We start from the raw sequence: 22,301 nt of genomic DNA, 5'->3' as shown, positions 1-22,301 counted from the left end.
AGTGTGACGTCTATGATAGGAGCTGGTCCAGGAGGCGGGACTTTGTTTGTTTTTGTAACTTAATTCTGCGAAAAACATTTAACAGTGTAATTTTATTTGATAATTTAGGAGGGCATGTTAAGCGGCGGGATTAGGGGCAGGGCAGGGTAGGGGTTGGGTGGGGCAACTGGGGGCGAGTAACTCTTAAAGCGGAGTTTCACCCAAAATTGGAACTTCCGCTTAATCCACTCCTCGCCCCCTTACATGCCACATTTGGCATGTAATTTTTTTTGGGGGGGGGGGAATGGGGGCTTCAGGAGGTGTGGGACTTCCTGTCCCACTTCCTCCTTCCGCCGAGGGGCTGCTAAGGCGGATAGCCTAATCGCCTTTTTGCAGCCCCTCCCTGTAGGCGATCGCCTGGGACACGTGACAGGTCCCAGGCGATCGCCTGTCCAATTGGATAGCGCAGCGCCGCTCGCGCATGCGCAGTGGTGTTCGCGCATGCGCAGTGGGAGCCCGGCCGTAAAAGCCGAAAGCTGTCACGGCCGGGTGCCCACACTTGGAATGAAGACGCCGGCCGGAGAGGGGGGGAGAGGAGCGGAGCCCCGGCCGGCGCGTCGCAGGAACGTGGAGCAGGTGAGTGTCTGTTTAATAAAAGCCAGCAGCTACACTTTTTGTAGCTGCTGACTTTTAATAAACATAAAAACTGACTGGAACACCCCTTTAAGGCTTGGCTAGTAGCTCAGGACTTTAAATTTTGAGCCCTGTATAAAGTATATCTTTAGTAACAAAAACAACTAATTAAAATTTATAACAGAATATCCTTTATTAAGCACAAGCATATAAACTATTTTAGCAAAAACATACTACTGTTTGAGAGAACATCCTATGCAGACAAAGGAGGGTCTAGCAGAAATCACGATGTAAGTCAGATGCAGTGAGTACATCAAGTCTGATAAAGATAAAAATAATTATCAATGTCAAATATAAGCAGATGAGTGGTGCTAGTGAGAAGCATGTATGAGTGCTTCATCTCTGTATTGTCTCTCGCATTAAAAACGATGCACGAGTGCTTCATTTCTGCATTGTCTCTAACAAAAAATAATCTGTCATATGCAGGCACATATAAAGGGAAATCACAGTGAGAATGGCTGTTGTGTAGGCAGGCATTTTAGCAGTGAACTTGTAAAATGTTATAGATAGTCAGAATCTGGGATACATTTTTACACAGAAGTCCAGCGCAAACAGTTTTTCTTTGTTTTGGAAGATAAGGACTTGGACCTCTGTATGGTTTTTACTGCTGTCTGAGCCCACATTTATCCCAGGTTCCTCTTTTGGTGTCTGATGACATCTGGGACAGAGAGCTGTGGGAAATGTTCCGAGCATGAAACACAGGCATCAATAAAAACCCTTTTATTTCAGTGAAGAGTATTCAGAGCTTCTGCAATGGCTTTACTGCTAGCTGTGTTCCCATAGAGAATTTGTGTCCCACCTCTAATGTTAATGAGTGACTACTATCTCTTGGGGCAAGAAATAAGCAAGAGATCTTCCCAATTAGGGGAACAGAGGTTCTAACTTTCCCTGTTGTATCCAAAATGTAACAAATGTTTTAACTAAACGTAACAATGTGCATATGCAGTAGCTCTTATTTACCAATCAGTTTGAAAAAAGGCTGAACTGTGGAAGATGAATGGTGTTGGTCACTGTGGATTATTGCATTGTGTATTGTTTTCAGCACAAAAAAAAGCCTGCTTGTGCTTTGTGTTGAAAGTGGTTTTAGTTCTTCCAACTTCCTGAGCATTGTTGTGTAGATAATGCTATGATGCATTATGATAAGCTCAATGTCCAAAAGGCCATCTGTTTTAAGAAGTGCAGGAATGCTTTTCCGTCATGTTTGTTGGCTGTCACTTTTGAAAATGATAGTACGTTACAGATCAAAGTTTTTCCAGGTTGTCGTCGACGCAAAAGCTAGAACTACTTCTGGTATTGTCCTTCTATTATCACATGTTCATGTCGTTTTACTCAGTACTGGCATTTTTTTTCTTGAAAAAATAATTGTAGAATCTATATCAATACAAAATTAAGGCATATTTGACGTGTTCTTGGATGATTCCGTGAATTCTTCTCCGTTTCTGCAAACTAGAGAGAATTACGTTTTTCAAATGGAAGTTTAATATTCAAACCTGGGATTGTCCCTCGTAAACTGGGATATATGCTAGCGCTGTTCACTAGTTTTTTTTTGTATATCTCATTGAGACCTCACTGTATTTTACCAGACCGAAATCTAACAGGACACAGTAGAACCATTTCTGGAAACTGTCCGCTGTATAAGAAGAGTAGGCAATGTGTGACACTTTAAACACACAATACAAACTCAGTCTTTACATTATATGACTATCAGTCATATCTACTGCCATGTTCATAAGGCTCAGTCTACTTTTCTTCTTTAATGGGACTCTCATGTAAAGCCTCTGCAATGCTTGGACTCTTTTCTTTGACCTCCACTAGTCCTCCCGCCGGAATGTGCCCAACTTTAGCTGCTCGCAATCCAATCAGAGCAGGGGGTGAAATGACCGCAGCTGTAGAAGTTATGTTACCAGTTGCTGATGGTGGACCACTAGTGAGGTAAGCTGTGTATTGATTCCAAAACGATAAAGGGCTAACTCCAACAAGTTGTGTAGGAATATCCCTGGAGAGGAAGTCTTGCAGCTTCATTGGGGTTCCTGAGAGCAGAGGGCTTAAGTTATCCAGAGATAAACGTCTTCCTCTTCTTGAAGAGGTATTATTCCATACATGAGTACTCATGTGTACCTGGAGAAGAAAAAAGAGGCTGTAGAATATTGCACTGTAAACATATTTCAGTTATCAATTGCTAACCTGTTAGGGAAATGTATATTCTAAAGAGAACTATGCACTCCTGCTATGGAATGGGTCTTCCTACTCCTCATGGTAAAAATTTGGTGTTTCTACACTTTCTATACCAGTAGAAATGTTTTATGTGTGCCTATCCTTTATGTTGTTCTCTCCCTAAGGTAAGGTAAATTATATAAACATTCAACACAGAGTTGACAAAAATTCACCCCATCATCATGCTACTACTGCCTAGATCCTTAGGACATTTACACAGAAGTAAGCACGGTAATAATGGTATTTTTAAGGCTTCCTTCAGGAGGATAAAATATACTAATTTCTAAATGACACTTTGCAACTTTGCAACTCAAATAGTAGAAGCCTGCAAAAAAAGAAAAAAGATTACTGATATATATACCTTTACGGCAGGTGGCAATTCCAAACTTTGCTCTCTTGCAAAGCTGTAGCAGCTGCTAGAATCCAACACTTATGGGCATGTCATACGCCTCGTACACACGACCGAGAAACTCGTCGGGCGAGACACATCGTTTTCCTCGACGAGTTCCATGTTAGGCTTGTCGAGGAACTCGACAAGATTGCTTTGCGTACACACTGTCAAGACAAAATCTCCTCGTTCTCAAACGCGGTGACGAACAACACATACAATGGCTGGGGAAGTTCGATTCCGCTGGCACAACCCTTGGGGCTGCTTTTGCTAATCTCATGTTACTGCGTGTTACGTAAAAGTTTGGTCGGAGACGATTTGCACTTTTCAGTCTGTTACAGCATGAAAAATGTGTTATCTCCATTACAAATGCTACTTTTACTCCAGTCTCATACTTTATTCTGAGCATGCAAGGGTTTCTTAGCATACACACGCTCGAGTTTCTCATTGAAAACCAGCCCGACGAGGAACACGACGAGGAAATTGAGACTCCCGTCAAGGAAAAGGAGAACTTGCTCTCTTTTTTTCTCGTCGAGTCTCTCGACAGTTTCCTCAATGAAAAACGTACACACGACCGTTTTCCTCGGCAAAAAAGCTCTCCCACCAAGTTTCTTGATGGATTCTGTCGAGTTTCTCGGTCGTGTGTACGAGGCCATATAGTCTGTTCCCTGCTGTTCTCTATGTTTCTTCCCACTTACCCCTATTTCGTTAGTGTTTTCTGTAGTGACATAGAGGACCACAGTAGGTACCACAGTACACAATAGAGGACCAAACATCCAACATACCCAGAAGTGTTAGATTCTGCAAAAGAGCAACGGCTGGGTTCACAACAGAATAAAAAAGTAAGTATGAGTCACCTTGTTTTGTAGGGTGCTTCTGCTTGAGTTCAAGTTGTCTAGTGACAGGGTTGCTTTAAAGACAACATAAATGTCATAATTTATGTTTACAGTTTTTATGTATTATATCTAATCGGTCAGTCTTAGATTGAATGCTGTGTGCTTATTACCAAATCATCTATCTTTGTGTTTGTTACAAAGTGTAGATCTTCTAGCTGGAGAACCTACCTTAAGGTTCCCCCTTGTGGTGAACGCCCTTCCACACATATTGCAGGAAAAAGGCTTCTCTCCTGTATGAATCCGCTCATGAATCTGCAATGCACTGGCCGATGAGAACATCTTCTTACAAACTATGCACAGATGCTGCTTAGGGCTGCGTCTCAAAGGAGGGGAGAGGGATGAGGCCAGCGGTAGCCCTGGGAGCTGAACCAGTGCCAGTGTCTGGGGTGGGCTTAAAGCTTCACTCTTCAGTAATATTTGGGCTGGAGATGGGTGTTTGGGGCTGCTCATTGGCTGAGGAGGAAAGGTTTGGCTCACCTGGTGTGCCTGTAGCACATGCTTCTTCAGAATGGATGCCTCCAGAAAGCTTTGTTTGCAAACCAAACAATGGAACAATCCATCTTTGGTGTGGCATTTCTCATGCTCCCCCAGTGACTCAGTGCTGGGTAATTTCTCAGAACAAAAATCACACACATGGGCTTCCTCTTTATTGGGACTTCCCTCAGCTGTGGTGCTTATTTGTGTATCTTGATCTTTCTGTTCTGTATCGATTTTTCCATTTAGACTATTCTCATCTGTATTTTCTGGATTCTTGTTTTCCTCAGCTTTGTCTTCCTCCTCGTTACTTAAATGAGAACTATTTGCTTTCTCTAGAGGTGAGCCTGGTTCTGTTGACGTGCTAAGTGGTTGATCTGGGGAAATAGTTGATTCTGTGGCAGGAAACGGCAAAGGCTGGAGAGCAGCAGAAGGTGATGCCCTGTCATCGTTGTTCTTCACAACAGAAGCTGTGGAGTCATCATCCATGCTTGATATTTCGGACTCTACTAGTGCTGCCTTTTCACTTTCAGATTCACTTACATCCAAGGAATCATCTTCAGTACTAACTTCATCTGAAAAATCTGGAATGCTTTTGTCTTCTATGGTTTCTGTTTTGCTGCCGACTCCAGGTGATATGTCTCCATTTGGAATCTGCCCACCAAGATGCATTCTTATATGCTGCTGGAGAGTGACAGCATTGGTAAACTTTTTCTGGCAAATTGGACATGAATTTTGAGGTTTTGATGACAAACTAGTTTTATGACCTACAAAATGGGCTTTTAAATTGCCTTTAGTTGAAAATGCCCGTCCACATATTTTACACTTAAATGGTCTTTCCCCTCCATGTTGGTTATAATGGAGCCTAAGTGCCCTGGGACAACTTAATACTCGTAAGCAGATAACACACTGGTTTGGAACTGTTGCCTGCTTGTCAATTTTTTCAACTAACTGTTGTAATTTTGAAGTCTCTGAGTATGCCAGTGGTTCAACAGTGTATGAAAAAGGAAAGCCTCCAGATTTAAAATGGCTGGCTAGCAGTGCCCAACTTGGAAAAGAGGTAACCAGCTTGCTAAGTTGCATCCTACTACTGACGTCAGCTGTCCCTGTGGATGATCTTTCAATGGGAGGGGTATTTTCATCAGACTTTGCTTTTGGACATACATTAGAATTTTTCAAAGCAGTATCATTTGCTTTCACGAGTACCAGTTTGTTAAGTGCTGGTAATCCTTGGTTTACAGAACTTGAGAAGAAGCCTTCTGTTGACATTATTGGAGGTACAACTGGTTTCTTTTCTATTATTTCTTCCTCTGCTTTCTCTGGAGGTACTGACATGCCATACGGAAGTCCATTACTTGTCAAAACATAATCCAAATGCTCTGGAACAGGATGTGGATTCATTTGTATATGAGGGTACTTTTCCCTATGTCGATGAAAGTGTACTTTCAGGTTGCCTCTAGTAGTAAAACGATTTCCACATATATTACATTTGTACGGTCGTTCCCCAGTGTGAGAACGTAAGTGTATTTGTAAGGCGCTATCACTGCCGAAAACCTTTGCACAGAAGCGACATTTGTGCTTTCCTGATGATCTTTCTAGTTGGCTTTCAACACGTAGCGACTCATTGTTCTTCTGCTTTAAATGGGGTGGGGTCGTTTCTAATACCCTAGCCCCTAAAAATAATCCAGATGGTAAGGATGGCAAACTTGGTGAAAATATTGCATGTGGTGAAATGAGTGGGCTTGCTGGTGAGCTTGGAAGTGAAGATTGTCCTAGAACTGGTTTTTCACAGATGCCCCCTATCAATTTGTCTTTTAAGTTTGGAATGCTCCTAGCCCCAAATGCTTGTCCTATAGGATTGTAGAGGTGAAGAAAAGTCTGCTTTGGAGGCTCATCTCTGCAAAATGTCTTTGTTGATTCTGGAATAGATTCAGATGGTTTTGATGGACTGAAGACAGGTAAGGGTTTTGTTGCAGTGTTCCTTTCTTGTTGTAATGTTGTTGGATTTGAAGGAGTCATGGAAAGGGATCCAAGCATTAGTACCTGTTGACATATTTGCTCTGTTATTTGCATCTGATGTATCTGCCTCTGCTGTAAAACTCGAAGTTCTTCCAGAATCATGGGAATGTTTATGGGAGCTGAAGCAGTCTGACCCCCAGGGATGGCTTCTTGACTCATAGGAGCCATACCCACCTTTGGTCCTGGCAGACCATCCATTACTAACCCCCCATTAGGAATAAGGAAGCGCTGAGAGGGTCCCACACCCTTTTTGTCCATCTCTGGTCTCACAGATCCCATCATTTGATAATGTGTTTCTTGGTCACATTGTCCATTCACCATTGTTTTCTTTCTTGGCCCAGCAATTTCTGGAGAGTTAGGTTGTGAGGCAGAGTCCTCAATAATGCTCTCTTGCTGGTTCCTTTTAGACTCTCCCTGGTTCTCTACAATCACAACAATTTGGTTGTCAAGAGAACAGCATTCTTTATGTCGGGTGAAATCAGAGGGTTCGTCAAACTGGGCGCAGCATTTCTGACACACTTGAACTTCTTCACCTGCTGTGTCCCCTGTAAAAAAAAAAAAAAGAGAGATCTTTGAAATGTAATAAAATGTAGCACTACTTTATGCTTTATGCATGGCTAAAAATGTGTAGTGAAAACACATGGCAACCTGTTGGGCTACCATAAAACAAATAAAAGATTTTTTTAAATGTTTACATTATAAAAGTACAATTCCGTTAAACTTGAACACCAACCACTTTAATTTTTCCTTGAACCCCCATTTCTCCACCCCCGCACAAACACACACACTCTCTCTTCATTTAACAGGGCTCTCTTTGTATCCCTGCTTTTGTCAAGCATTAATACTCTGGAGAGAAAAGCCAGCTTCACAGCTCCTGGTAATTGATTTGTATTCACACAAGAGCCAAGGGGACCGACTTCCAAGCATTGATATGGTAATCCTTTCATGGTAACTGTCCCTTGTTCTGGCTAATTTACTCCCGGGTTCTTCGAGCTTAATTAAACTTGTTGAATTGGCTGGGGGTATGGGGGACTTTGAAACACAGCTTGGGAAGAGAGAGTATTCAATACCAAAGAAATGATTTGTGGAATTTTCTTTCATCTGCTATATGACTGAATATGTACCCTATACATAGACTATACCTGTGTTTGAATGGCCAAGACAAACTGAAGATATCTGCTTTATTAATAGGTGCATTTTAGGCTCAATCACGTTCTGTATCTAAAGGATTGTATCATTTGTAAATGCAGAATGTATATACAAAAAATAAATCAACATGTGCAAGGGCCTATTTAAACCTGCTTGTTTTGCTGCGGTAAAACACATACTGCATGGAAATCAATATCACATTTATGCACTGTATGCTTTTAAAGGGGAACTTCAAGGGCCCATTCACACCTTTGTGTGTGTTACTAAACCTGATGAAGCTGGGAATGGGTACTATGCCCTGGTTCACATTGATGCGATTTGACATGCCAAATCGGCGGAAATTGCCGGCAATAGGAGCATCCCAATCAATGCGACGCTGCACCAATTTCCAAAAGTAGTTCCTCTACTACTTTTGCCGATTTCAGGTGCGATTTCCATTGACATTTGTGCAGAAACCACACAGATGTCTCTGAAATCCCCCCCCGAAGTCGGGGGGTAACATGCGGGAATGAAATTGTGTGAGTTAAAGCGGTGGTTCACCCTTAGAGGGCACTTTTTAGCCTTAGATTCCTGCTCGTTTTTACTAGGGGAATCGGCTATTTGTTTTAAAATATGAGCATTACTTACCCGTTTACGAGATGCATCCTCACCGTCGCTTCCGGGTATGGGCTGCGGGAATGGGCGTTCCTTCTTGATTGACAGTCTACCGAGAGGCTTCCGACGGTCGCATCCATCGCGTCACGATTTTCCGAAAGAAGCCGAACGTCGGTGCGCAGGCGCAGTATAGAGCCGCACCGACGTTCGGCTTCTTTCAGGTACGAGTGACGCGATGGATGCGACCGTCGGAAGCCTCTCGGAAGACTGTCAATCAAGAAGGAACGCCCGCTCCCGAAGACCCATACCCGGAAGCGACGGAAGAAGATGCATCTCGAAAACGGGTAAGTACGGATCATATTTTAATACAAATAGCCGATTCCCCTAGACCGAACGAGCAGGAATCTAAGGGGAAAAGGGGAAAAATTTAATAAATGGGTGAACTCCCGCTTTAAGCCGAACTCGCACAATTAAATTCCCGCAGTCAGTGTTATCCTAGGCTAAAGGTCTATACTGTATTTCTTGCAGATGAACCAATTTGTGTTGCATAACTTAGTCAGGGTTACAAGCAAAATGTGGAAATCTTCTCTGCTTGTTGTGCTATAGGTAGAGTCATTGGGGGTTATTTACGAAAGACAAATCCACTTTGCAGTACAAGTGCAAACTACAAGTGCAAAGTGCACTTGAAATTGCACTGAAAGTACACTTGGAACTGCAGTCGCTGTAAATCTGAGGGGTCGATCTGAAATGAGGGGAAGCTGATTTTATCATCCAATCATGTGCAAGCTAAAATGCTGTTTTTTATTTTCCTTGCGTGTCCCCCTTGGATCTACAGCGACTGCACTTCCAAGTGCACTTTCAAGTGCAATTTCAAGTGCACTTTGCACCTGTAGTGCAAAGTGGATTTGCCTTTCGTAAATAACCCCCAGTGTAATGTTTTTCAACCCTTGCCTACTTCAGTAGTACCCAGCCTATTTAGTGCAAACATAGAGAAGACATGCATAAACACAATTCCACTTAAACTACAGTATAGCTATTTTTTTGTATGCAGTTCCCTATAGGCATCATTGCTTCAGGATGCATACTATACTGTAATATGTACAGATTTATTTTCTCAGTCATTCCTTTCATATCACAGTCCTATGTGTGAAGGAGCTGCTACAAGTACTGAATGGCTCCATTTCATATCGTAGCCACCTAGTATATATCTCCCTGCAAAGTAATACTGAAAATGTGTTTTTGCTAAACTCCGTTCCAATGAATCTTGGGACAGTAACATATATTGTAGCATTTGTAGCAAATCTAAACCCAACCAAAAAAATAATACATTGCTGCTTACCAATCCTTATATGTGGTCTTGGCATTAAAGTGGTTTTTACCTTCATGCATTGTAGATGATGTGCATGGCAGCAGCGGCTCTACTGGGTCTCTTCCACCTCATTGGCAGCAGTAGGAACCATTGGCTCCCGCTGCTGTCAGTCATAGCCAGTGAGCCAATGAGGAGAGAGCAGGGCTGAGGCCAAGCTACACTCCGTGTTTGAATGGACACACAAAGCAGCAACTCGGGTGCGAACCTGCTCGGGTGCCCCCATAGCAAGCTGCTTGCTATGGGGTCAGGAAGGAGGGGCCAGAAGCGCCAGTGGGGGACCTGAGAAGAGGAGGATCAGGCTGCTTGGTGCAAAACCATTACACAGAGCAGGTGAGTTTGACATGTTTGGTTTTAAAAAGAATTGTGAACAAGCAAGCTTTTGCTTGTGAAATGCGTCTAATGCCGTGTACACACCATCACTTTATGTGATGGAAAAAAACGACATTTTCTGTTAAGTAAAAAACGACGTTTTTGAAACTTCAATTTTAAAAAACGACGTTGCCTACACACCATTGTTTTTTCACAATGCTCTAGCAAAGCGAGGTTACGTTCACCACTTTTTTCCATTGAAGTTCGCTTCATAACTAGCTTCTGGGCATGCGCGGGTTTAAAAACGTCGTTTTTTGCTACACACGGTCAATTTTTGTGAAACAAAAACGACGTTTTGAAAAACGACACATAAAATTGAAGCATGCTTCAATTTTTTTTTGTCGTTTTTCACAAGACATAAAACAACGTTTTCCCCCACACACGGTCATTTAAAGTGACGTTTTTAAAAATGTCGTTTTTTTTTTCATCACATAAAGTGATGGTGTGTACGCGGCATAACATTGCCTGTATCTGTCTGACCCTTTTGACAATAAAGATGACATCAAGATAAGTTGATAAGCAATACTTGGGTTCTTCAGAACCTTGGTTGAGAATGGCTGATGTAAATAATGATGTCTTATAGAACAGTATTTCCAAACAATCCTTACAGTGCAAAACTTTTTGAAAAGAATGGGAAAAACCTGACAGAGGTTCCATATCATTACAACTCTACTCCAAAAGGGAAGAAATGATACTGCTCTAAAGGCTGCTGATCCCTCAGATTGCTCCCGCCCTACTGAAATCGACAGGTGCTGGCTCTGCACAGGTGCATGAGATAAGAAAATATCCTGGACTGCCACACTCTGTTGAATGATGTCTTTATTGAACAAAATAAAAAATAATCCAAAGCTGTACAGTCAAAATAAAAGATGGAAAACAGGAAAAGAATGGCTAACGCGTTTCACAATGTGGGATGCTTATTTATAGCTATGAATAAGCATCCCACAATGTGAAACGCGTTAGCCATTTTGACTGTACAGCTTTGGATTATTTTTTATTTTATTCAATAATGACATCATTCAACGGAGTGTGGCAGTCCAGGATATTTTCTCTACTCCAAAAAGGGTTTCCATGCAGTCCTTGTTAAATTGATTTCCCATAATTAACATCCCTGTCAGATGGGCAGGATGTTAACTATTGAGATCACAAGCAGATTACATTTAAAGTGGTTTAAATGCAGATTTCTTTTTCTATGCATTAAGTTAAAAAAAATTGTGCAAGCAGCCCCCTCCCCTATACTTACCTGAGCACAATCTCGACCCAGCAGAGGCTCTCTTGGCTCTCTCTCTCCTCATTGGCTCAGACACAGCAGTGGGAGCCATTGGCTTTTGCTGCTGTCAATCACAGCCAGTGAGGAGGGAGCAGGGGATGGGGCAGAGCAGTCTCTGCTTGCTATGGGGGGCACTCGGTAGGGGAGACAGGTCAAAATTGCCAGCAATGAACCCCAGAAGAAGAGGATTGAGGCTGCTCTGTGCAAAACCATTGCACAGAGCAGGTAAGTATGACATGTTTGTTATTTAAAAAAAAAAAAAAACTGAGCCTTTGGAACCACCTTCATTTATTTTTACTTTTGGATAGAGCAGGGGAGGGTTAGAATTTCTGTTCTCATTGCAAAGAAATTCAGAATTTCTGTCCTGATCACAGTTCACATGGGTCAGAATAAAAAACAAAATAAAAAATCACAACTATACAGCATAAAAAATAAATAAAAAAAACTGACAGGATTTTAAATATTTAATATTCTTAGAACCGTAAATATATGCAAATTTTTTTCTTAGATAAGACTTATGTTCTAGAACATTGAACAATCTCAATGTGAAGTGATTGGAGGTGAACAGCAACCCCCAGACTAGGTTCACATCTATATGTTTTCCTGTGGTCGTGTTTGTGGAAACAGCAGCCTATTCATTTGAGTGGGCTACTGTACCTGTGGGGAGTTCAGGGAAAAAGTGCCTGACCCTTTTTCGTGGCCACAGGGAAATTGTGCTTTGGCACTATGGCCCAGATTCTCATAGATCGGGCGTATCTCTGCGGCGGCGTAACGTATGTCATTTTCAAAAGTTTTTCATGCAAGTGCTTTATTCACAAAGCACTTGCGTGTAAAGTTGCGGCGGCGTAGCGTTAATCACCTGGCGCAAGCCCGCCTAATTCAAATTAGGCGGGTAGGGGGCGTGTAGCATTTAAATTAAGCGCGTTCCCGCGCCTAACGTACTGCGCATGCGCCGTCCGAAAAATATCCCAGGGTGCATTGCTCCAACTGACGTCGCAAGGACGTCATTGGTTTCGACGTGAACCTAAATGGCGTCCAGCCCCATTCACGGACGACTTACGCAAACAACGTAAATTTATAAATTTTGATGCGGGAACGACGGCCATACTTAACATTGGTTGCTCCTCATATAGCAGGAGCAACTTTACGCCGGAAAAACCTAACGTAAACGTCGTAACTTCACTGCGTCGGCCGCGCGTACGTTCGGGAATTCGCGTATCTAGCTAATTTGCATACTCGACGGGGAAAACGACGGTGGTGACACCTCGCGGACAAAAAAAAAATTGCATTTAAGATCTGACGGCGTAAGAGCCTTACGCCTGTCGGATCTAATGGTTATCTATGCGTAACTGATTCTAAGAATCAGTCGCATAGATACGACGGCCCAGATTAGGACTTACGACGGCGTACATGGCGTTGCGCCATCGTAAGCCCTTTGAGAATCTGGGCCTATGTGTTTCTATGCACAGGAAACTGCACCCGTTTTTTCCAATGTGTGGAGGCGCCATTAAAAATTAAAGCGGTAGTAAACTCAAAAACAAAAATGTATTTTATTTTGCAGCTTACCAATTCTTAGATGGGATTGCTGCATTCATTTTATTGTTTAGGCTTTCTTTCTTCTATTTTCACCTGGTGATCTGGCCAGTAAGTTGTTTTTCAACAGAACAAGCTCTCCTGCAAATGTAGCAGAGTGTTGAGACAAACCATTTATCACTGACAGGATTGCTTTCAACTTTTATTTATTCCTGTAAAATCTTTTATCCCAAAAGAATAAAAAAATAAAAAAACTGTTTCTGTAACTGCTTGTGTAACTGCAATGTGAGCTGGAGTTTGGTTTATATTTGTTAGGGTATTTAGATCTGCTAGTACATCCCACATTCCCCTACCCCCAGGTTACCAATGCAGCTTTCCAAATGTGCCCTGGTGATCCTTCATCCAGATTAGGGGCACTCTAATATAGGAGGTGTGTTACTGGCCAGATCACCAGGTGAAAACAGAAGTGTCACTCTCTTGCGTATAAATATGACATTTTCCTTTAAAAACAGAGCAGCTATTAGTAGACTGGTAAACACGTGAAAACAAAACAAGAGTTCCACCTGGTGTTCTAAAAATGTAAAAAGTATCCATATGCAATATTTAATATTTATCTGGAAAAAATGCAAGATTCTTTAAAGCCCTTTATGCATATTTTTCAGGGTTTTTGGAGTACTATGGTTATGGTTAGCCAGGCTAAGGGTAGATACAGAATCCGTGTTATCAATGTGGCTTTGCGGAAGACCTCACAGCTGAGCAAACATATGACACAATAGTATTGATTTACTAAAACTGGAGAGTGCAAGATCTGGTGCAGCTGTGCATGGTAGCCAATCAGCTTCTAACTTCAGCTTGTTCAATTAAGCTTTGACAATAAAAAAACTGGAAGCCGACTAGTTTTTATGCATAGCTGCACCCGATTTTACATGCTCCAGTTTTATTAAATAAACCCCAATATGACTGTGCACAAAAAAAAATACTGGCCTAACTAACAGAATATTGCCATGTGACTTGAGGTACTCAGACTAAAATTTGTAGTTTAGTAGCTTAATAACTTTCTATTTTTTTAAAAGAAAAACGAGATTTAGTACTTTACTATATTATAGAACTATATATTATAGAATTAACTAAAAATGTTGTGTTTAACCATACTCACATCAACATTTAACCCCCTTAGCGGTATCCCAGAGCGTGACTCGGGGTTGTTTTTCAATGCTACTATCGGTATCCCAGAGTCAAGCTCGGGGTAGATGTGCAGAGTGTGCAGCGGCGCAGCTTACCTTTCGCAGCATCCACAGACAAGTTACTTACCTTGTCCCTGGATCCTGCAATGCATCCCCGCTGTGTGAGCGAGCGGGTCCTCACTCGATTCACAGTGTCCCCGTGTGCCGCCGATCTCCGTTCCCTGCGACGTTACGACGCACGGGGCGGAGAACGGCGCCAAATTAAAAAAAGTAAACAAACACATTACATACAGTATACTGTAATCTTATAGATTACAGTACTGTATGTAAAAAATACACACCCTCCTTGTCCCTAGTGGTCTGTCCAGTGCCCTACATGTTCTTTTATATAATAAAAACTGTTCTTTCTGCCTGCAAACTGTATATTGTCCATAGCAACCAAAAGTGTCCCTTTATGTAAAAAATGGTTTTAGAGCGGCTAGAAAACAGCGATAATAAATTATAATTACTTGCAGAATTGTGCGATAGCGATTTGTGGGGAAATTCGTCATAAAAAAATAAAAGTAATGACAGCGACAATTCTGCAACTGAGCAAATTTCAGTGATTTTGAGTTGATTACATTATTGAATAATTTTTATTATAATTATATTATTATTTATTATAATTATTTATAATTATTTATTATATTATAATTTATAATTTTGTTTTAAAAAAAAAATCATACCGGGATGCCTACTAGACTCTTGTTTGGTCAGATTTAAGTGAGTTATTCCTAAGAATTGCAGGCCTACAGTATAAAACGCCAAATTTCCTTGCAAAATAATTGTACCGCTTTTGGTACGTAATTCCAGACAGAATCATACCGCCAGGGAGGTTAAGAGATATCTCTCCTTAAAGGCCAGACATACCAATTTACTCTGGGGACGGGAGTCACCATTTCGATACAGGCGTATTCACCATTTCCATCTGGTAAATGGGGACCCAGGAGGGGAGCACGGAAAGTCACTAGAAAATATTTTCATATATTTCAACTTTCCACCAGCTCAACATTCCATACCTGATGGACTTTTATTGATTGCACTTTAATTTTGCACTTTATTGGCACTGAGCACTTTAGTATGTTATATTTAGTAGGTTATATATGTTGGCACAAATTCTGTGTATATATATATATATATATACACATACATATATATATATATATATATATATATATATATATATATATATATATATATATATATATATACATATATACATATATATATATATATATATATATATATATATATATATATATATATTTATAGGAGATTTATAGGAGCAGCGCTGAGTTTAATTTCTTTTTCCCTTTTTGGGGTACTTACCTTACACTACAGCATCAGCCCTATTTTATTGTCTAAGTACATTACCATAGTGCGGGTTTGTAATTTCATTTTCCACTCACATCAACATATGCAGTTGATATTTTCTAGCTGTCTTAAGGGGCTTCCCATTGTCTTGCATTTTATTTTATTGGCCATGGCTTCTGCTGGTTGCCTTTGCAAGCTTACTCTGTCTCCTGCATGAAAGATTGGTCTCTATTTGACAACACATGTTTAGTTTTGCCTTCTTTGTCACTTCAACATTGTTTTGGGAGCTTTCTGAGGTATTTTAGGTTGAATTGTGCTGTTCTAGACAAAGTTTATATCAAAATTCTTCACACCAATAGCTGATCGGTGATAACAATTGCTGGAGAAGCAACATGTGTGGTATGCCACAAAGTGTTGAACAACGTTTTGAAAAGTCAGTCTTACCATCCGAATGATGTACTAAGAGTAATAATCTGGCGGTGGCTACTCACCTTTTGGGCTCACCAACCAGCTAGTTGCCTCACTTTTTTGGTTACTGTTTGCTGCCTACTCCAAACTTTTGCCTAGTTTTTTTTTTACTACACTTGGATGCCATGTGCTCAGACTTCTTGTCTGCACTTGACTAAAGCTGGTTACACATTATACAATGATAATGTACCATTTCCCTTTAGATTTACCAAAACCATATAATATGAGGTCAAACCTAAACACTTTCAAATTGTATGCAATCAGGCAGGGCCTTGTACTACATATGTGTGTAAAAACCTATTGTTTGTGTAGCAGCGCTGGCCCTTCCAATCAAACGACTTATTGTATAAGCTAACAGTTTACCATCAAAAAACATATTAAAGTGGAGGTTCACCCGCATAAAAATTGTAAGATTAGATTCATGCTCATTTTGTCTAGGGGAATCGGCTAGTTTTTTTAAAAACAAAGCCGTACTTACCATTTTAGAGAGCGATCTTCTCCGCCGCTTCCGGGTATGGTCTTCGGGTCTGGGCGTTCCTTCTTGATTGACAGGCTTCCGACAGGCTTCCGATGGTCGCATCTATCGCGTCACGATTTTCCGAAAGTAGCCGAACGTCGGTGCGCAGGCGCCGTATAGAGCCGCACCGACGTTCGGCTTCTTTCGGCTACTCGTGATGCGATAGATGCGACTGTCGGAATCCTGTCGGAAGCCTGTCAATCAAGAAGGAACGCCCAGACCCGAAGACCATACCCGGAAGCGGCGGAGAAGAACGCTCTCTAAAACGGTAAGTACTGCTTCGTTTTTAAAAAAACTAGCTGATTCCCCTAGACAAAATGAGCATGAATCTAATCTTAACATTTTTTTTGCGGGTGAACTACCGCTTTAAGTCCCCAAACAATATCATACGCGGTATCAAAAAATATATACAGTCCAAGTGGATAAATCCTCCGTACTGAAAAAATGGTGACTTCCAAAACAAACGTGCTGTGACTGACCACCACCATCCAATCTATATGCTTACCAAAAAGCAGTGATAAACAAGCCTGTATGTTATCACTGCTTTTTGGTAAGCATATAGATTGGATGGTGGTGGTTTGTCACAGCTCTCCTGTATTATTTTCTGTAGACTGCATGGAGTAACCCATTTGTTTCATGTAGCTCTTGGTGCTCACTGTATTCTCTGTAACTCTACACGTTCATTACCTAGACTAGGTGCAGCATTCTCATTAGTAATAAATAATGTTGACATTTTAGATCTCATTATTTTTTAAATTCTAGGACAGTGTTTCTCAACCCTTTTTAATCAAGACACCCTTTAAAATTATGCACGATCTCCAGACACCCCATTCTTAAATGTAAAATCTAAACTGATAATTTTACATATCACAGCAGCTCTCGCACCCCTAGGACACCCAACATTAGAGGTGTTTTATTCCTCCACTTTGACAAACTGGTACTAATATTCTGATTAAAAAAGGCCCTATGCATTTTTCACCTGACTTAACATAATACTTTTTTTTTCTGTACTACACTTACTGTTGATGTTACCTGTATGCGCACCTGTACTACCATTGTAATTTTGCTATACGTTGACCTTTTCTACAGTAAAAATCGTATGTAAACAAAGAAAAAGGCTCTTCTATGACATACTAAAGGGATCAGACAACAGCAACTAAAGATGACTTGTAGGTGCCTGCAAACTCTACTTTCTGAGAACAACATGTGTGTCTTTTGTTGCAGGTTCTTTACGTTGTGTGCACTTGCACTAAAGTATATCATGCAGTGCTTTGTTGGCTGGTCCCTTTGCTTTAATTTAGACTGTAGTGGTATCTGTGATTCAGCAGACTGATACAGTTAAAGCTGTTGTAACCCTAAAAAAATTATAAAATTGATCCTATTCCTTTAAAGCATGAATAACAGCACAGTGTTTGTGCTGGGTAATTTGTCCCTTTATATAAGCTAAAATACCTGGTTTATCCTGCCTAGTGCTGCCCTCCCCTCTGTAAACTGACCACGTTTATCATGGCTGCTGATCCATGATACTGTGGTCAGTGTACATGACTCCACCATCCCTCTGTCTCTCCTCTCTCCCCCACCCCTCTCTGTTTGTCAGCTAGTCTGTGCCGATCTGCTCCCCACCCCTCCCGCTGATAAATTAACTGTGTCTTATTCCTATAATCCACTGTGTTAGATTAAGTTATGTGTCCCAGTGTAGTGCATTATAAAAAATATGCAGCTTTATACCTCTTCTCAGAGCGCCACTCTGCACTCATGTGACCGCCACCGCTCTCCTCCTATCCTGCCCTCCTGCCAGCTGATGTCAGTGGGGGATTCTCAGCCCCTCCCTCTGTAGTTATCAGATTAGTGGACACATGGAGACACTCACAGCCATCTCTAGCAATCACAGAGTCCTCACCACATTTAACATGCCCCCACGATACAGAGTCCATTTGTGTTGGTATTTTGTATTAAACTATATTTTTTTATTATATTATATGTGTCACTGTATCAGGCTGCCAATATGCAGCAGTGATGGTGTACACTGGACAGCGAATTGCACTCTCCAGTCTCCCTCACAGCAAGAGGAAGACGTGTCCTGTACAGTTTAAGAAAATGCAACTCTTTCCCTGCTCCTGGCAATCTCTGGAAAATGCAGTTGAAAAAGCCCTTTATTACAGTTGAGTACCTCTATTCTGGACTACAGTTCCCACGGTGCAGTTCTGCCTAACTCAGCCTATTAAACTCTTCCTGCTCAGAAGCTCTTTCCTCTTGCTGATATACAGCTGTTAACCAGTTCCGCACCACAGGGAAACAGATGCAGAGTGCAGCTGCAGACAGTGTTTCTCTCACTCTCTATTCTTAGCCAAGCACCTGACTACAAGAGAAAAGTCCCAGTTCCAGGGTTTGACATTAACTGAAAATCTGTCAACAGAGAGTTCTTTAGCGCTTACGCTGCTACCCTTTTCTCTATGATGGGACTGAAGATTTTAATATGTAGGAAGCCTATAGTGACAAGAGTCACCTCCAAGGATGTCTCCGTGGAACTTTTGCCTGACTATGACTCTATAGGGGAAAAAAATGTGAGTTTGGCCTCACATAATGTTCAGTAATAATTAGCAAAAAAGTACCATCATCCAATTTAAATAGGAAAACTAGACCAGGTGGAAATATGGAGGCAGTTGCTGATGCTGCCCAACCAACATATAACCACCTAGGGGGAGGACATACTGGACTATCTCCATACTGATACAATGACACATATACTATAATAAAAAATATAGTTTAATACATATAAAACATACATGGGTATAAAAAACAATACACCCCAAAAAAACAACTACTACTAACGGGTGACCTCGTAAAGTTTCTGTTGGAGTGGAGTATGGATGTTTCCTCTACCGGTTTCGTGGACTAAGCCGCTTCTTCAGGAGGAGTAATCTGTGAAATAGATGGTGCAATAAACCAAAAAATAAACATACATTTAAAGCAGTAGTACAAGATATAGTGCAAAAACACAATCATTGTTTAAAATTAGAAAACCTGCTTACCCAGTCGGTTAAGGCCGTAGACAACAGAAAGCTCAAATAACGCCCCCCGCGGCCAACGCGAGGGATTGTAATTGACAGTCTCTAATTAAAAGGCAATATGATATACATTAATTAATAACAATATCAAGAGATAGCTAAAAAACCCAGGGTGGTACAATGTGGAGGGAGCGGGAGGGAGTGAGTGAGTGACTTGTATAGCGCTACACATGCTAAATGAATCGCCTCTAGGCGCTTTTTGCAGCCAATGTCTTCCTGGCTGGTGCGGTCATTTACCCCGTAGGATCTCAACACGCTTGGGACACACAGTCGTACACACATATATACATATATACTGGGCCAATTTGGACAGGATCCAATTAACCTACCAGCATGTCTTTTGAGTGTGGGAGGAAACTGGAGTACCCAAAGGAAACCCACGCAGACACAGGGAGAACATGCAAACTCCAGGCAGATGGTGTCATGGTCGGGATTTGAACCAGCGTCCCTTTTGCTGCTAGGTGAAAGTGCTAACCACTACACCACTGTGCTGCCTCAGGAGGGAGGGAGGGGGGAAGGGAGGGGAGGGAAGGAGGGAGGGGAAAGGGAACGCAGGGAGGGGGGGAACAAGGGGAAAGGGGTGGAGGGGGAGGGAAAGGGGTAAAAAAGGAGGGGGGAGGGGGGAAGGAACAACAGGGGAGGGGGGAAAAAGGAGGAAGGAGGAAAAACCCGGGGGAAGGGGAAAGAGAAATAGAAGGGAAAGAAGGGAAGAGGAAGTGGGGAAAAGGGGGAAGGGGAGAGGGAGAGGGGAAAAAGGGGAAGATAGGAAAAGGGGGGAGGGGAGGGGAGGGGTTTTGGGTTAGGGTTGGTGGGGAAGGTAAGTGTGGGAAGAGGTGAAGGAAGGAAGGGGGAGGGAGGGGGAGGGAAGGAGGGGGAAAGGGAATGAGTGTAGACAGTGAGGGAATTAGTACAATCCCATCCACCATAAGGATAGCTATATATTGAATAGGCGCTCACCAGGTCCTATAACAAACTGAGCATAGTTGAGGTTACTCAAGTTGAGGTCACCTGCGCAGTGTGGACAAGCTGACCCTGTGATGTTTCCCCCTCGTTTCCCCCCCTGCGTTCCCTTCTCCCTCCCTCCTTCCCCCTCCCGCTCCCTCCACATTGTGCCACCCTGTTTTTTTTAGCTATTTCTTGAAATTGTTATTAATTCATGTAAATCATATTACCTTTTAATTAGAGACTGTCAATTACAATCCCCCTCGTTCACCGCGGGGGACATTATTTGAGCCTTCTCTTGTCTATGGCCTTAACCGACTGGGTGAGCAGGTTTTCTTATTTTAAACAATGATTGTATTTTTGCACTATATCTTGTACTACTGTTTTACATGTATGTTTATTTTTTGGTTTATTGGACCATCTGTTTCACAGATTACTCCTCCTGAAGAAGCGGCTTAGTCCGCGAAACCGGTAAAGGAAACATCCATACTCCACTCCAACAGAAATTTTACTGGGTCACCTGTTAGTAGTAGTTGCAAAATGAAGGAAAAACTTTCTGGACAGCCGCACTCCAAAAATAAATTGCTTTTATTGTAAAATCAAAAAACACACAAAAAGCATGCCACAGCAGACGGGGTAAAAAGCTGACACGTTTCACACCGAACTTTAGTGCTTATTCATAGCTACGAATAAGCCCTAAAGTTTGGTGTGAAACGTGTCAGCTTTTTACCCCGTCTGCTGTGGCATGCTTTTTGTGTGTTTTTTTATTTTACAATAAAAGCAATTTATTTTTGGAGTGCGGCTGTCCAGAATGTTTTTCCTTCATTTTGCATCATTCTATGCATTGCCAGCACCTGTGGCTTTGGATCAGGTGAGGAGACTTTCTGATTAGTATCCTAGAGTGGTGATTTCACTTTTTCATGTTAGTATTAGTTGTTGATTTTTGTAGTATATTATTTTTTATACCCATGTATGTTTTATATGTATTAAACTATATTTTTTATTATAGTATATGTGTCATTGTATCAGTATGTAGATAGTCTAGTATGTCCTTCCCCTAGGTGGTTATATATTGGTTGGGCAGCATCAGCAACTGCCTCCATATTTCCACCTGGTCTAGTTTTCCGACTCTATAGGGTAGACTGACAGGCAATAAAAATTCATCCCAAGGGGCAGAGCTTCCCTCTTAAAGGTTCAACATGTCTATCATTGTGTGTGCTAAAAACAGATATCTTGCAAACAAATAGTTATTTTTCTTTGATATCAGTGGTTCCCAAAAGCCTGCACACATCACTTATGGCAGCTGCTTAGGAAATTACATATACTATATCCACAGTTATACTACTGAAATGTGTCAAGTGTATTTTGCAGCATAATCAACATTTTCTCTTTATCTGTATTTTAGCACACACCAGTTACATTTCAACATACCGTATATTCTCAAGTATAAACCGACCCGAGTATAAGCCGAGGACCTAATTTTACCACAAAAAAATGGGAAAACTTATTGACTCGAGTATAAGCCGAGGGGGAGAATGCAGCAGCTACTGTAAGCGGAAAAGAGGGTCAACAAAGCCCATTTGCACGCCTCACTGTGCCCATTGCAACCTCACTGTGCCATACCTCACTGTGCCCATTGCAGTCTCACTGTGCCATATCTCAATGTGTCCATTGCAGTCTCACTGTGCCATGCCTCACTGTGCCCATTGCAGTCTCACTGTGCCATACCTCACTGTGCCCATTACAGTCTCACAGTGCCATACCTCACTGTGCCCATTGCAGTCTCACTGTGCCATACCTCACTGTGCCCATTGCAGTCTCA

The 22,301-nt window shown here is 41.7% G+C and overlaps 1 protein-coding gene across 2 annotated transcripts in view; it reads right to left on the bottom strand.

The window, feature by feature from the left end:
- Positions 1-780: 780 nt before the first annotated feature.
- SALL2 (spalt like transcription factor 2) overlaps positions 781-22,301 on the bottom strand; it is a 35,262-nt gene continuing 13,741 nt past the window's right edge. Inside the window, exons 2-3 of one of the 2 annotated variants that reach the window (XM_040352827.1) lie at positions 4,339-7,208; positions 781-2,790 (exon numbers count right to left, since the gene is read on the bottom strand). In XM_040352827.1, the coding sequence (XP_040208761.1) occupies positions 2,413-2,790; positions 4,339-7,208 (3,248 nt within the window). In that variant the 3' untranslated portion in view covers positions 781-2,412. The remainder of the gene's footprint in view (positions 2,791-4,338; positions 7,209-22,301) is intronic. The other variant, XM_040352835.1, reaches the window with a different exon arrangement.

The sequence above is a fragment of the Rana temporaria genome, chromosome 1, assembly GCF_905171775.1.
Source record: "Rana temporaria chromosome 1, aRanTem1.1, whole genome shotgun sequence".
Taxonomy (NCBI): domain Eukaryota; kingdom Metazoa; phylum Chordata; class Amphibia; order Anura; family Ranidae; genus Rana; species Rana temporaria.
The sequence above is the reverse complement of the archived record's forward strand: the minus strand, read 5'-3'. Positions and strand labels throughout refer to the sequence as shown.